Source organism: Cervus elaphus, chromosome 28 (assembly GCF_910594005.1).
Source record: "Cervus elaphus chromosome 28, mCerEla1.1, whole genome shotgun sequence".
NCBI classification, from domain to species: Eukaryota; Metazoa; Chordata; class Mammalia; order Artiodactyla; family Cervidae; genus Cervus; species Cervus elaphus.
Genome location: NC_057842.1, coordinates 53,663,589 through 53,679,248, shown reverse-complemented (window position 1 = coordinate 53,679,248; position 15,660 = coordinate 53,663,589). Strand labels below are relative to the sequence as shown.

Sequence of the window (15,660 nt, the reverse complement as noted above, 5' to 3'; positions counted from 1 at the left end):
AGTTGCATTCAGTATCAGAGACAAATTGAACAAAAAATAAATAAACATAAATCAACAATTTGGGAGGGGGAAAAAAAAAAAACTAGACTGAATCATGTCAGTTTTTAACCATTTTATCACACCCAACCTCAGCTACTGGCTGGAGTTCATTCTTTAGTTATGATAAAAATTAAGTTGATATGAAATAACCATATATTTTCATAACTGTCAATTTAACTGATAGAATTGAATATTTTCTTAATTTGTGAACACAAAAGTATAACAAATACAAACGCTTAAATGAACTAACCTTGAGGCTCACTGACCAGCACCAAGCATTTTAATACTCCAGGGAGGAGTAGTTCAATCTCAGAAACATCAGTGTTAGTTTCCTTAACAAGGTGGAGGATGAAGGCCAGAATGGATGCCAAACGAGGAGGCAGCAAGGATCCTTTAAACTCAAAGTAGGACTTCCTGAAAAGAAGCACAATTTTGTTCTTCTTTCTCTTTAAAGTTTCAATAGAGCAGAATCAAATGTCATACACTTGAAAGATGATGGCCTATTTTATCTCCGAAATCCATAAAGCACAATTTTTAAAAGCTATGTATATTTTACCATATTTTCTTCAAACCTAAGATTTTTGAAGCGATGACTGCATATCCTACTGCATGCTATAAAGGCCAAAGCAGAATACAGATACAAACTAAATATGAAGCAACCTGGTCTTAAAATAAACAATCAAAATCTAATAAAAATCTGTTAATTTTTTTTCTTTCTAATATAAGCTTTATCTCCCCTATGAGCTCCTCAATGATACATTTTCTTAATCTGAATTGCATAAAGAGTCTCTCCTCATATTTATTTATCTATGATTTGAAAGAGAGTCTTCTTTTTACAAATATATAAGAGAACTATACTAGAAATCATCTTTCCATTCCAACCTGTATCCTTCCTTCCCTTATGAAATAAAAGAATGAGAGAGGTAATTTAGGATTTAATATCTTCTTTTAAAGCAGGACAACTTTAATCATTTGAACTCAGAGGTCATAAAGATAACTCATCTGCCTCATCTTTGTATCTCTACCTCTTAGAACAAGTCTCAACTCATAGCAAGTATTCAGTGTACTTTTTTATGTGAATGAATGAAAAGTGGAAACTGCAGAGTTTCTAGAAAGTCTAGACAATATGAAAAAGTGCCAAATATAGCTAAATCTAAACCAGACATCTACATATATTTTGCGAAGAGACATAATTTGCCAAAATGGGGCATAGAAATCACTAAATATTATAAATTTCTTAAGGGCGGAACTATGCCTTCATCATTTCTACTCCATACAATGACTTCCAACAAATATTACATATTAGAAAATTCATTCCATCTTTGAGGTCAATTGTTTTATGTGTTTTGTTTAATGCCGAATTTCTAATGCCTAGAACAAACATTCATTGAGTATGTGGTGTGTTTGGTAAAAGTTTAAGAACAGAAAGTAAACTATGGTCTCTGAAAGCAATGGCTCACTGTCCAGTGGAAAAGTTAGACAAGGAAGAAAAGAACAATTATAATATAGTGTGATAGGTGCTTTGGAAGATAATCTCAGAATTCTTGGGAATTCAGTAGAAGGAGTCCTAAGCTAGGGAATTATAGGAGTAGAGAAGCTTGGAATAGAGGAAGTCATAGGAGACAATCTCTCTGTCTTTCCTGAGTGTTAAAAGAACAAAAGAAAAAGGAATTGCTACCTGTTTAGGTCTTCAACTAGAAACAGTAAGAAAAACATTTTCACTATATACAAAGTAAAGAGGAAAGTCAAGGAAAAGTCGCCAGGGTCCTAAACACTGGGCTTTAACAGCTTTAAGGTCTTAAGGATTTGATTCCATTTCAGCACATGCCATTTGGTTTACTAAAATTACCTATGCAACGTCTCAAACACAGTGGTAGAGTACTATAATCATACACAAGTTTGGCAAAACTATCATGATTCTGAGAACTGAATCACACAGAGCGCATGGCTCCAGAAGGAAAGAAGCATCATGGTACACTGAGATATAAGGTGTAGGTCCCATAAAGTCTAGGAGTATTTAACCCAGTAGATAGCATTTTAATGGAGAAAATGGTCTGAACAAAGCTGTGATATAGGGAAATGTGAAGCATTTTGGAAGGGTAATAATTAAACCAACATCATTAGGGTTTGTATATGATGACATTATATAGGAAAGTTAAGTGACAGATCATGGACAGCAAACAAAGAAGGTTTGAGGGCAAGGAAGTGTCATACTGGAAAAACATTTTAGGCAAATAGATGTGGAAACAATGGAAACAGTGGCTGACTTCATTTTTCTGGGCTCCAAAATCACTGCAGATGGTGATTGCAGCCATGAAATTAAAAGACGCTTACTTTTTGGAAGGAAAGTTATGACCAACCTAGACAGCATATTAAAAAGCAGAGACATTACTTTGCCAACAAAGGTCCATCTAGTTAAGGCTACGGTTTTTCCAGTGGTCATGTATGGATGTGAGAGTTGGACTATAAAGAAAGCTGAGCACCAAAGAATTGATGCTTTTGAACTGTGGTGTTGGAGAAGACTCTTGAGAGTCCCTTGGACTGCAAGGAGATCCAGCCAGTCCATCCTAAAGGAGATGAGTCCTGGGTGTTCATTGGAAGGACTGATGTTGAAGCTGAAACTCCAATACTTTGGCCACCTGATGTGAAGAGCTGACTCATTGGGAAAGACCCTGATGCTGGGAAAGATTGAGGGCAGGAGGAGAAAGGGATGACAGAGGACGAGATGGTTGGATGGCATGATTGACTCGATGGACATGGGTTTGGGTGGACTCTGGGAGTTGGTGATGGACAGGGAGGCCTGGTGTGCTGCGGTTCATAGGGTTGCAAAGAGTCGGACATGAGTGAGCGACTGAACTCAACTGAACTGAATCTGGGGGAATTGTTTTAGGTAAGACTGGAAGAAAAGACTAGAGATAATGAAATTAGTTATGAGACTCTGGCGACAGTGTAGGTATAATGTGATAAAAAAGGGATGTGAAAAGGGAAGGAGACAATCATTTGCCAAAGGCTGAAAAGGGAGAGGAAACAAAAAATATGAAGCTTTCAAACCTGATTAACAGGACACTAGGAACACACAGAGAAAGTCAGAGGGAGAATAGATCTCAGACATGGAATTCTGTAACATGAGGTGACAGATTATATTAGGATATTAAAGTTATCAGATCATTAAAAACACAGGAAAAAAACACTAAGAATAATATATATCACCATAGCATCTTAAAAGTTTAAAAACTAATTTCATATGAAGCTAAATAATTCATGAAGACAAAAAAAAAAAGGTGGTTTCTAATGTTGAAGTTAGAAGATACGGAGTTTAGTAGAAAACCTAAGAAGTTTCATTGACTCATTTGCCTAATAATAAAACTGAGTTATTAAGACAGAGAAGACTAAAAGAAAAAGGACTTCATATTGCTTCCTTTTTCATATTAGCATTCTTTTCACTTAACTATCTCTTATAATTACTTCATTTTGTACAGTACAAAATACAATCAGTGTTTAACTGATAAAAAGTAATACATATACATGTTGTTATTTAGTTGCTAAGTCATGTCTGAGTTCTTTGCAACCTCATGGACTGTAGCCCACCAGGCACTTCTGTCCATGGGACTTTCCAGACAATACTGGAGTGGGTTGCCCTTTCCTTCTCCAATACATACATACATACATACATACACACACACACACACACACACGTACATACATACATACATACATACATACAGGACATATATGGGCTTCCCAGGTGGCTCAGTAAGAAAGAATCTGCCTGCCAAGCAGGAGATGTGGGTTCAATTCCTGGGTTTGAAAGATCCCCTGGAGAATGAAATGGCAACCCACTCCAGTATTCTTGCCTGGCAAATCCAATGGACAGAAGAGCCTGGTGGGTACAGTCCACGGGGTCACAAAAGATTTGGACACAACTTAGTGACTAAACAGCAGCAGCAGGTCATATATAAGAAAAATAATAGCAATACAGAGAAAACAAGCAATTCAGAGAAAACAATTTAAAGAGCTCTGTCTTAGGCTGCCAAGTCATTCTGATAAATTCTGAGATACTTCTCAGGAAAAAAGTTTCTAAACTCAGAATCCTACGGGTTGCCAATACTTTTGTTATCTTTTAATAGAGAAAATTATTATTTAATAGAGAAAATATTCTGTTTTTAATAGAGAATAATACATTGTAAATACCACTTATCCTTAATATTTAGATGTACCTTATGACATGGACAATGCATTTCTTTAGCAATGACATCGGTGGAACACTGGCTGAGTTCTTCAATGCCAACAAAACGGGATGTTGTCCAACACCTAAGACATGAGCTGAGGCTGGAAGAAATCGCCCGATATACTGCTCAATAACATTCCCCAGCAGTTGATTCAGATAGGCATTTGGATTTTGAGACTGACAACACACAATACACATGCCCTACAGGAGAGAAAAAAAAAAGAGAAATACTAAAAGATAAAGTTTAAAAAAAAAATTAGGAAGTTACTAATTTTGCCCCCGGCATTGATATTTATATCAGAATGTGTAACTTAACACAGTCAACAAGAACACCTTCCATAATCAACAGGTAATGTTGGTATGTAGCTCAGGGAGCAGCTGAGTTTGGTTAACTTATGTAACGGTGCCTAATCGAACCATGTGTTTGGGGCACACCCAGAGGGAGCAGGGGGTAGTAGGAAGACAGAGGAAGCTCCCTTCTGGGTCTCATCTTCAGAAAACCTCACCACCACGCTCATCAACGAAATATATATGTAATTACAATGTTATAAAATACACATTAGGACTATTTTAATATAAATTTATTTAATTTTAATTGAAGGCTAATTACTTCACAATATGGTAGTGGTTTTGCCATACATGCATCGAACCTGGACTGGCGATCTATTTCACATATGATAATATGCATGTTTCAATGCCATTCTCCCAAACCATCCCACTCTCGTTAGGTCTATTTTAAAACTTATGGTACTGGTCATTTTATCTGAATTAAGACTATAAAATTTATGCTAAAAACTTTCACTGTTAAGAAACATAACACATTTTTTAAATAAAAATAACAAAAGCAGAGAAATGCAGATTAAGACTCAGAATAATGACAATTGATTTTGAGGTTTTTTTATATGTCAGCACTGTGCCGCATGTTTTGTATTCATTATTTCATTTAAATTTCTCAAAAAAACATCCTCACTGACTTAGTGTTATATCTCTGATTTTACAGCTGGAAAAATTGAGGTTTAGAGAAGAGTTTGATGAAGGTCAAACAGAACTCACAATGTCTTATTATATGTCTGTTGATTTAAACCCTTGTATTTGTATAGAGTTAATGAGATACTTTCACACGGATTGCAGTGTTTGATACTTAGAAACAAATCAACACCCTAAGAAGAAAATTTTTTTCTGCTAATATTACTAAATATTGCATTTTACTAAATAATCACCAACAGAGCAACAAATTATGCTCTAAAGGTTCACCTACAATTTGGCACCTTAGTGACTTCACAATGTGGTTTTTCCAGAGAAATAATCAGAAATGACTGCCATGTCTCTATTTTAACTATAAATGGTATTTGTCCAGTAAAATTTTGAAAGTTTATTTCTAATGAAAAACAGTACAAAGCTGTTAAAACATAAGCACTTAAACAATTGAACAAAACAAAACAATGGACTCCCCCACCCATTTCTTTCATGCTCTGTTTGAGGAAAAGCATATTACATCAGAAGATAAAAATAATAAATGAGTACTTCTAAAAAAATTCTGATGAGAAGAGCTTGTACCTTTAAGAAGCTAAAGACAGAGCTCCAAGTCAGTTCTGCCAAATGGATAATTCAACTAATTTTTAAACTTAGGAAGTTTATAAGAATTCTTATGTGAACTGTTTTGGTATCAGAGGGCCACGCTGGGGCAAGCACTCCACACAACTATTGATATAAGCAGCCACCATGGAATCTAAGAAGTATTCTATTTCTTTCTGCTGCTCTACAACACTCACACTCAGCAACTCTGTGACTGCTGATCCTAAATGTTTCTAAAATCTGCTGTGTGCTCTGCACCCACTGCCTTAGTTCCATACCTTTAGATGATGAACTACCCCCTGCCTTCCAAATCTCCAGTCTAACCTCCTCACCAACTTAAACGTGGCCACCAGAATCACCTTTCCAAAACGTAAATATGGTATGTCACTCCCACGTCTCTGCTCATAATCCAACAACATTCCCCTCGTACGAGGGCAAGTCCAAACTTTTTAATAGTACACCAAACTCTTCGCTATGTGGCTCCTCCTTTATGAGCCTCCAGCCACAGAACAATTATTTGCCTTTCCTCATGAGTCATGTTTTCTTATAGCTTATGCTCTCCACATGCTGTTCCCTCTTCCAGTACAGTCCTTCAGCTCCTACCCACTCTGCTCTTTAACACCTAATATCCTTTACTACAGTTATCTTCTCTTGCATCTCCTCGGCCCAGTCTGGCTGACAGAGAGCAGAGGCCTCTGAGGAAAATGCCGAGCAAATGCTGGATTGTCTACGCTAGTCAGTCTCTTCGCTCAACTTTAAGCTTCTTGAGAGTGGAGGTTTTTGCCTCTTTCATCTTTGTTTTCAGAGCTCAACATAAAAGAATTTTAAACCTGTTCAGTGGAAGTACATCATCACACGTGTACACAAGGAATACAACGTATGGTTTTGAAATCTGCAATTAGTAAACTGCTTTAAGGCAAGCGTCAAATTTTTTTTTTCCTTTTAAGGAGTCACACTTACTATACCTGGAGATACAAAGGAAGACTCTTCTGAATTGCAGTCAACATAGGCGCAGGCAGCTCCTTCTCTTGCTGTAACACTGTATGCGGCAGCAGTAAACAGTCTATGATCCGGAATAGTAATTTTTGGGCTTTAGAGGTGGCAAAGATCAGTGCCCATGATTTAACCAGAATTCCTAACAAAGAGGAGTGGTAAGAGAAATTATGGTTATCTTCTAATCAGAAAATTTTGTCACTCCAGTAAAAAAAAAAAAAATGTATATTTAAAATACAGAGTACCAAGTTAAGTTGGCAATAGGAAGAAAGATGTATTAACAGTCAAAAGACATATGCAAAGTATTTCACTAAAGAGGCAACTGTCTCAGTTCTGGGCCAAGAAAAACATACATTTCCTGCGCAACTGGCATTTAATACATACACACAATGTGTGGTTATACATTATGTGAAGTTATTGACTGAATGTTGCAATTAGCCAGACCTCTCTCTCTCTTTGCTCTGGCTGCTAGGAAACTCAGAGGCCAATCTGCAGCCCAATCTTAAGAACACTGAAGACCATATATTATGCTTTTATGTGTATATTCACTTTTCCCTGGGCTTCTTCATGTTACTGTAAATTTTACTGATAGTCTTATTTCTTTATATTTTGAATTACATTTTCAGGCTGTCTGAACCCAGTTTGCCACAAGAGGGATCGCTAAATTTAACTGTTGAAGTAGGAAAAAAGATTAGCTGTAACATCTTGAAGCAATCACTTAACCTCTTGGAACTTCAGTTTTTGTAATTTATATCTATTTAACATAAACACTGAATTTAAAGTTTGATTCTAAAAGAAGAGAAATGGACCTCTTTACTACATGAACTGTATTATATGGTTTCCTAATGGTAGGAGTCTGTCAAAAAACCGCTACAACTGAATGATGGTAAATCAACAAATGAGCACTTTTTGCTTAACAAAGTAATTAAGGGCAGATATATACTTCCCTTTAGAGTATATTACTGCTACTGAGCCCCCTTTTACTGAAAAATTTGAATTTAAAAGGAGATCATTAACCACTTGTCCAAACAGCAGTGGCACAGTTGCTGCATAAACTTTTATATTTTATTTCATCTTAGAAAAGCAAAAAAGAAGATAAAATTCAAAGTCATTTCCCTAAAACAGAAAGTTTAAAATTCAAGCTCTGAAGGAAAACAAAAATATGCTTATAGATGAATATACAGGTTTTTTTTAAAAAAAACAACAACCAACAATCACTTCTAAGAACAAACAGCAACATTAATCTTCTGTTGTAAAAGGAAATACAATAATCAATCATAAAGAAACACAGCGCTCACTTAGCAATATTTTAAATAACGCTGGCCTGTTGCTCATTTATCCAGTAGGTGAAAATCTTGAGGATGACAGCAATGTAAGAAGAGCTCCCATTCTAAACAACATTAATACACTGGTAAGAGGAACCGTCATCACCACCATTTGAAATGATTCATATCACTCAAGTGTCACACAGGTATTAACTTATAAAGAGCAAGGACCTTCCAACTGAAAACACCTCATGTACCCTTGTATTTTTTCTTCTGCAATGGTTATAACACTGACAAAGACCTGAAATTTCATGAGTTCATAGAAGGTAGAGATGATATATTTGTTTTACTGCTATCAAGCCCCTAATTTGAAAGTTTGAGGAAAGAGCATTCAAGGGTGTGTGGAATTAAAAATGCAAAGGAAAACAATTTTAAGTAAAAAACTCTGGAAAAGGTTTAAATACACAGAGCAGCTTTGTAAGAAACCAAGTATTTTTCCTGGCTAAGAACTATTCCAGTATTCTGGCCTGGAGAATCCCAAGGGGGTTGCAAAGAGTCAGACAGGACTGAGCAACTTTCAGTTTCATTTTGGTTTCCTTTGTAGCTCAGTCAATAAAGAATCTGCCTGCAATGCAGGAGACCTGAGTTTGATTCCTGGATGTGGAAGACCCCCTGGAGAAGGAAATGGCAACCCACAGTCCACGGTGTCTCAACAGTCGGACACGACTTTGTGACTAAACCACCAATAAGAACTATTACTTACTTACTGATAAAGCTGAAAATATAGGAAAACTGTAGGGAATATATTCCCACAATTGAAAGTCACACTACAAGAGTTCTTATATATTTACTTATTTTCTACTCTATGTATATATTAAGCCTTAAAAAAAAAAGACAATTGAGATCATTATTTTTTTAGATGTAGTTAACAGAAAGCAACTTTGCTCATTTAGTAAACACTACAAAATACACTACATACTAGTAGCTAGATTTATATTTAAGGTTATTAAGTTCCAGAAATATTTACTTAATATATGCCATCCTCTATACTGGAGAATCTCTTTAACCACTGTATCATCAGTTCCCAAATCAGTGCCTGATGTATACTCAGTAAATGTTCTTATTTGTTCAGAATACAAGACGATGATGGAAATAATAAGATATGGCCACTAACCATAAGCAAGTTTAAATTTTACTGGAGGCATATCAAGTACTCAAATAATTGTAATAAATGGAAAGCTAAATGAGAAGGACAGATGAAGCAGAGTCAGGGAGAGCAGGTCTTCCTGGGCTGGACAGTGAAGGGTCATGTGTAGAATTTCAATTTGAAAGATCAAAGGGGAAGAATGATCCCAAGAGAGAAACATGATCAAAAGAAAAGTCATGGAAACAGAAAAACCACAGAAAAACCAGAGATATAAAGGATGGAAAAAAAAGGACATAAAGGGAAGGGAAGCTGAAGACACTACTGAGAGATCAATCCTGCCTTCTCAGAAATTACCTGGAGACAATTTAGACCCCAGATGCCTTCATCTGGAGTGATGCTGTCAAGAGGCAGTGCCTCCACCAGCAGCGGGGCAACAGAACAGCAGAGGCATTTATCCCCAGGAGGACCCAGCCAGGTAAACAAAGGACTCATGTTTCAGTGGTTAATTTTCTTTCCTCTAGACGATGTGATATCCCAATGCCAACACACCCCAAACAGGTTCCAACTCTCAACAATTTGTATTTGCTCTTTCTCTGTTTTCTTCTAAACCTGTGTACCCGTAAAAGACATCTGTTCCTAATTTCTGCTGACTAAATGGGCAACACTATAGCAGTGTACTCTATTCCAGACTCTGAGGGCTAGACAAAGGAAAAGAATACCATATCCACTGGCCATTAAATAAAAAATCAAGCATGTAACAAAACAAAGAAGGCCCCCTAATTCTTCATAAGGAGAATTATGTCCCAGGTCTACATATCACCAATCCAAATGATTTTGCAGTTCTTGATAAGACAATCATGTATTTTGTAAAATAAAGACATCCTTCTAAAATCATACATTTAGCTTGGCAAAAATCTAATAGCAACTAATAAATTATAAACTTAAATGCTGAAACACATGTTAATCTACATTTTACTAAGTTAAATTTATAATAAATTCTTATATTTTTCTCTAAAATTAAATTGACCGAATTGCTACTACTGCTTCCACTACATCCTACATCATCCATATTTACACATTTTCACATTCTCCTTTATCTTTCACAACAAAGATAAAAGGTTTCAGACAGCCCAAATCAGGTTTATTCATATGTTCACAAGATCAAAGGGAACAGATATAAGGTTTTGGCCACAGAGAAAAAAAAGTAAACTTAAATTCTGTATAAAAACTTCTAAGGAAATCCTTCTCATTTCCCTTTATCCAGTTCCTATTTTTGGTTAGCAACAAGGTTTTAGTGAACAAAGATATTCAAATTACTGACTTCCTAAAGAAGGATGACCTCTGTTGTTATAGTGCAGACACAGAAGAAGATTTCTTTTCTTTTTGAAAGGAGAAAACATATTGTGAGAAACAAGATTTGAAGCATAAATATCTTTTACCACTATAATAAATCCTTTCCTGACCTCCTTCATACAGAGCAGACCATAAAAAACAGAAGTGATGGTTTTCTGAAGTTTTAAATTCTAACAAAGCCTAGATAAGTGTTGGAAAAGGGTTCATGTTAACTATGCAGGCATTCACAATGTGAATGATTTACAACAGACTATCCGAAGCAAGCTGGAGCTGGTGTGTTTTTTCTATTGATCATAATTAATTTTAGTATTAACCAAGCATAAGAAAAGTTCTGAAAGGAGGTAGGGCAAGACACAGATACACTTGAAAATCAACATGAATTATTTTAAACTAAATCACTGTCTTTCGGATTATTCTTAAGATTGTGTGGAGAGTAGTGACTTAGCCAGTGTATCAGTATATTCCTATCCATCATGATACCATAGGTTCAGTCTAGGGAAGTTTTAATAAAGTCAGGAATACATACCCATCATCGTATAAGTCAGGTGCAGCCCTGCACTGGAAACTTTTTTTCCCAAATAAGGTTTTATATATTTTAATATTTCACCAAGGTATTCTAAGGACTTTGTGACCATGGCAGATTTATCAGAAAATGTCTGCAGATTCCCGTAAGTTATACCAACAGCCTATAAATAAGAAAAAACATGATTTAGCTTTCCAAGTTTTCTACAATTCAGACTTTGAAAAATACAGATAATTTCTCTTTCTACCACACACATGCACATACATATTCCTTACATTTAAGCCATCATCCTTAACTTTCCAATAAATGTTCACAGCAATTAAAATCCAGAAAAAAGAATTATCTTGCCTTTTATGATTAAAATAAAGGCTAAAGGAAGAATAAAAAAAAAATCAATTCACCAATAATTATGAGTCAGCAAAGTATTAGTTAAAGACACATGGGACTAATATACAAGAAGCTTATAAACAAATTTCCTGTTAGGCATTCCAAACAGGATGGCTCACCATATTTCTAGCACATAACTGGGAATTCTAAATCCGCAAATTTCTACAAGAAAGACCTACTGGTGAGGTTAATAAACTCTTACAAGTCAGACCTCCATAAAGTTCAGGTTTATGATAAGAGTTGATTTTTTCCTCAGAATTTTGTTTATAAGCCAATACTTGCCGGCTTAACTTTCTCAGAGGAAAAAATAGGATGAGGTACAAAGGGTGTAAATGGCAAATTGGGGAGGCAGAGAAGTGTGAGATGAGGTAGTGAAAGAATAATGGTGAAGTCAGAAGAAGAAGGTAAATACGTGAGAGGCTAGTTGTAAAAAGGTAAGAATAAGCAAGAGTTGAGAAGTCACAAAAAGAATCAAGAGAAAACTGGCTAGGGATGGGTGAGGTTTGAGGACAGTAGTGATGTTTCTAAGCCACTACTGAGAACTTACAATGAATTTCAATCACCCAAACCGGACCATGAATGGCACCAGGATACATGGTTACGTGGTTTTTCTCCTGAAGATCTCAGAAGACAAGACAAAGGAAAGAAACCAGGTGGTCGTACTGATCCAAAGTTGAAGGCTTACAGCTGTAACCAAAAGTCAGGGGTGGGAGATTTTGAGTGTGTTGGTTAAGAGTAGTTGAAATGAGGCCTCCAAGAGGTTTACTTGAGGTAGATAGAGAAGAAAGTGAGACCATCAGAGGACGCTGCACTTGGAAAATAGGGAAAGGAAGGTCCTGATGAAGTCACTCCAAGAGCTGGAAGGCAAGTGGTGACAGTCAGTGAACTTTCAGATGCAGCCACCGACGCCATGGTTCAGTGATCAGTCACGGGAGTGGATGGATGTCTGCAGAAGGGAAGACCACTGAGAGACCCCTGGAGGAGATTTGACAAGAGGACTCAAGGTAAGTTATCCCAGGTGATAATAAAGTTAGCCGTGTTGATGATAAAATGTAGAATGAAGGAAAAGATAAGAAACCTAGTGAATGTGAGTGATTAGGAAGTGAACAGATGAGAACAAAAGATATATACTCAATGAATCCCCTTTTCCATTTAGATCTCTGCCCTTGGTTTTCTATACTTCTTTTCCTGGACCAGAAATTCTCAAACTTTTGGTCTCAGTTTCCTGTTTATACACTTAACAATTGAGGATCTTAAAGGGCTTCAGTTCAGTTCAGCTCAGCTCAGTTGCTCAGTCGTGTCCGACTCTGCGACCCCATGAATCGCAGCACGCCAGGCCTCCCTGTCCATCACCAACTCCTGGAGTTTACTCAAAACTCATGTCCATGGAGCCGGTGATGCCATCCAGCCATCTCATCCTCTGTCGTCCCCTTCTCCTCCTGCCCCCAATCCCTCCGAGCATCAGGGTCTTTTCCAATGAGTCAGCTCTTTGCATGAGGTGGCCAAAGTATTGGAGTTTCAGCTTCAGCATCAGTCCTTCCAATGAACACCCAGGATTTATCTCCTTCAGGATGGACTGGTTGGATCTCCTCGCAGTCCAAGGGACTCTCAAGAGTCTTCTCCAACACCACAGTTCAAAAGCATCAATTTTTTGGCACTCAGCTTTCTTCACAGTCCAACTCTCACATTATTATATTATTTGAACTATATCTATTGATATTTATTATGTTAGGAATTACAAAAGGAAATTTTTAATTATTTTTTAAAATTATAAACATGTTACTCTAAGTAATATATTTTTAGTGAAAATAACTTCCTTTTCCGAAACAAACAAAAAAACATACTGAAAAGTGGCTTTTTTAAAATATTTCTGCATATCTCTTTAACATCTGGCTTAATAAAAGATAGTTATTCTCATATCTGCTTCTGCATACAATCTGTTGCAATATGTTGTAGATAAAAACAAATAAGTCTGATAAATACATGTAGCTGGAAGAAGAAAAAGTATTTTAATAAATGTTTCAGATAATTGTGAAATTCCTTTTTGATATTACACCACAACTTGACAATTGGTATTTCTTAAACGTGAGTTGTCATGTGGCATCCAAAGTCACTTCAATGCAGAGTCTGTACTCTGCTACATCAAAAGCCACTGGTCGATCCTGTGCTTTGAATGCGTGTTTTCCACCCATGCATGCTTTCCAAAACATCTGTACTTGTTATCTGAAAAATTTTGGTTCCCAATTTGGACAACACATTTCACTGTCTGTACTTTTTAAAAATCATATTTGTTAATATAACAAATAATTGTATTTGTTAACACCAATGCTATCCAAAAATCTTAAACTGTTAAGAAGTTTTCAAGCTCCTGGTGGAAAATATAAGTGCTGCAAAATTCTAATTTTCTTAAAAGCTTAAATTATATTAATTAGCAAAAATGCTGTCTTTGAAGTGATTTCAAAGTTGCTTTCTTTGAAGTGATAGGCTCATTTTTAAGAAAATATTTGCCAAATACTCAGGTCTGAATAACCATATTTTGTCAGTTGTTCTTTCATGATAAAAGTGTCCATTCAGCTTGCAACTCAATTACATAAGTGTTTCTTATTTAAATAGTCTTTTTTCGGTGTGCAGCAAATGTACTTTAAATACACTTCCTATCGTCATTCACAGAATACAAAAAGGGCATGTACTCAAGGATCAAAATTTATTAAAATCAAAAACTTTGTGGCTTCATTAGTGATATTCTTAAGTGAACGGACTTTTCTCCCCCTGTGTGACTGCATGGCCTTGAAAATTATGATGATATAATTATATCTAGTATAATCTTGGGCCATGGTGTTGATTTCTACTACAGCTTTTACGTTCTTTGTATAAACACCAATATACTTTTGAGCTCACAGAACCCCTGAACATTACTGACTCCTAGAAGTCTATGAAGGAGACGTTTGAGAAAACCAGTGCCCTAGCTTTCAGTATTTCTCTATGTTTCGCTTTAACCTCTCCGAATTCTGAGATGTGTATTTTTCAGTGCCTTGACAACTCCCCTACCTTCATGCCATGCTATCATTTCTCTGCTAAGAGTTAACATAGCAGGTCCCAATGTCACTATCCTTAGAAGGCTTACATGCAAGGTTGGCCCTTGGGTGGTTTTTGGAACCTTATATTTTTTCCCTATCACTTTCTGATAAGAACGGCTCACTGTTTCAACAGTTTGTGCAACCAATACAGTTATGCTGGATACCTGCTTTCCTTCTAGGAATCTGGATCTTTAAAAGTGCTGAACAAACAGGGCCTAGGTGGCCAGCCCCCACTAAAAAAACAAAAAAACAAACCCCAGGGCACTGAGTCATTTAAGAGCTCCCCCAGTAAAGAATTTCCCAGGTGCTCCCAACTCCTTGCCGGAAGAATTCAGCATGTCCAGGGCAACACCACTAGAAGACGAAGCTGCGCTTGGCTTCTCCAGATGTCACCCATGTACCTTTTCTCTTTGCTGACTGTACTTTGAAACCTTTCACTGTGATAAGTCATAGACCTAAGTACAACTATATGCTGAGTTCTGTGAGTCACAGCAGGTGGTGGGGGAGAGAGGTCCCTGAGCACCCCCTGAGACAATTTCAAACTAAGCGGGTTTAAAATTGGGCTTCTCATCTACTTTGGCCCCATCCTAAATCATGATCTCTGCTTAAGGTCATCATTCTTCTAGTTAAACACAGTATTTCACAATCATTCAAAGATCCCCTACTTCAATTCCTCCTAAATCCCACTCGTTTCTGGCCATTAGTGCTCCTGAGCCTTTAATGGACTCTGTACTCTGTTGTTACCAATTTTCTTAAAGTCATTTGAACAAATCAGAACTACTTAAAAATTTATAAAGCCTGTTCACAGGATAAAAACTAAACTTCCTATATCAAGATGCTCTGAATTCTTAACCTGCTGATTGACCTATCAGCTAATTGGCACTTACCATATCTTACTAACTTACATATCATACTATCTTATATTATTTTAATCTCTGGGCATATCTTGTATTCTCAGACAAGTAAAAGTTCACTAAGATCAAGGACTAGTTCTTTTGGTTCTTCAAGTCCCTAAGAAATCTTCACTTAATACTATCTAGCATTTAGCGAATAACTATAGTTTAGTGAGTGGT

The 15,660-nt window shown here is 36.5% G+C and overlaps 1 protein-coding gene across 5 annotated transcripts in view; it reads right to left on the bottom strand.

Annotated features, from left to right (window-relative positions):
* MMS22L (MMS22 like, DNA repair protein) overlaps positions 1–15,660 on the bottom strand; it is a 121,103-nt gene that overhangs the window by 13,495 nt on the left and 91,948 nt on the right. For all 5 annotated transcript variants that reach the window (XM_043890077.1, XM_043890078.1, XM_043890079.1 and 2 more), the window contains 4 exons: positions 11,127–11,286; positions 6,808–6,977; positions 4,257–4,468; positions 290–453 (listed from right to left, as the gene is read on the bottom strand). In XM_043890077.1, coding sequence (XP_043746012.1) covers positions 290–453; positions 4,257–4,468; positions 6,808–6,977; positions 11,127–11,286 — 706 coding nt within the window. The remainder of the gene's footprint in view (positions 1–289; positions 454–4,256; positions 4,469–6,807; positions 6,978–11,126; positions 11,287–15,660) is intronic.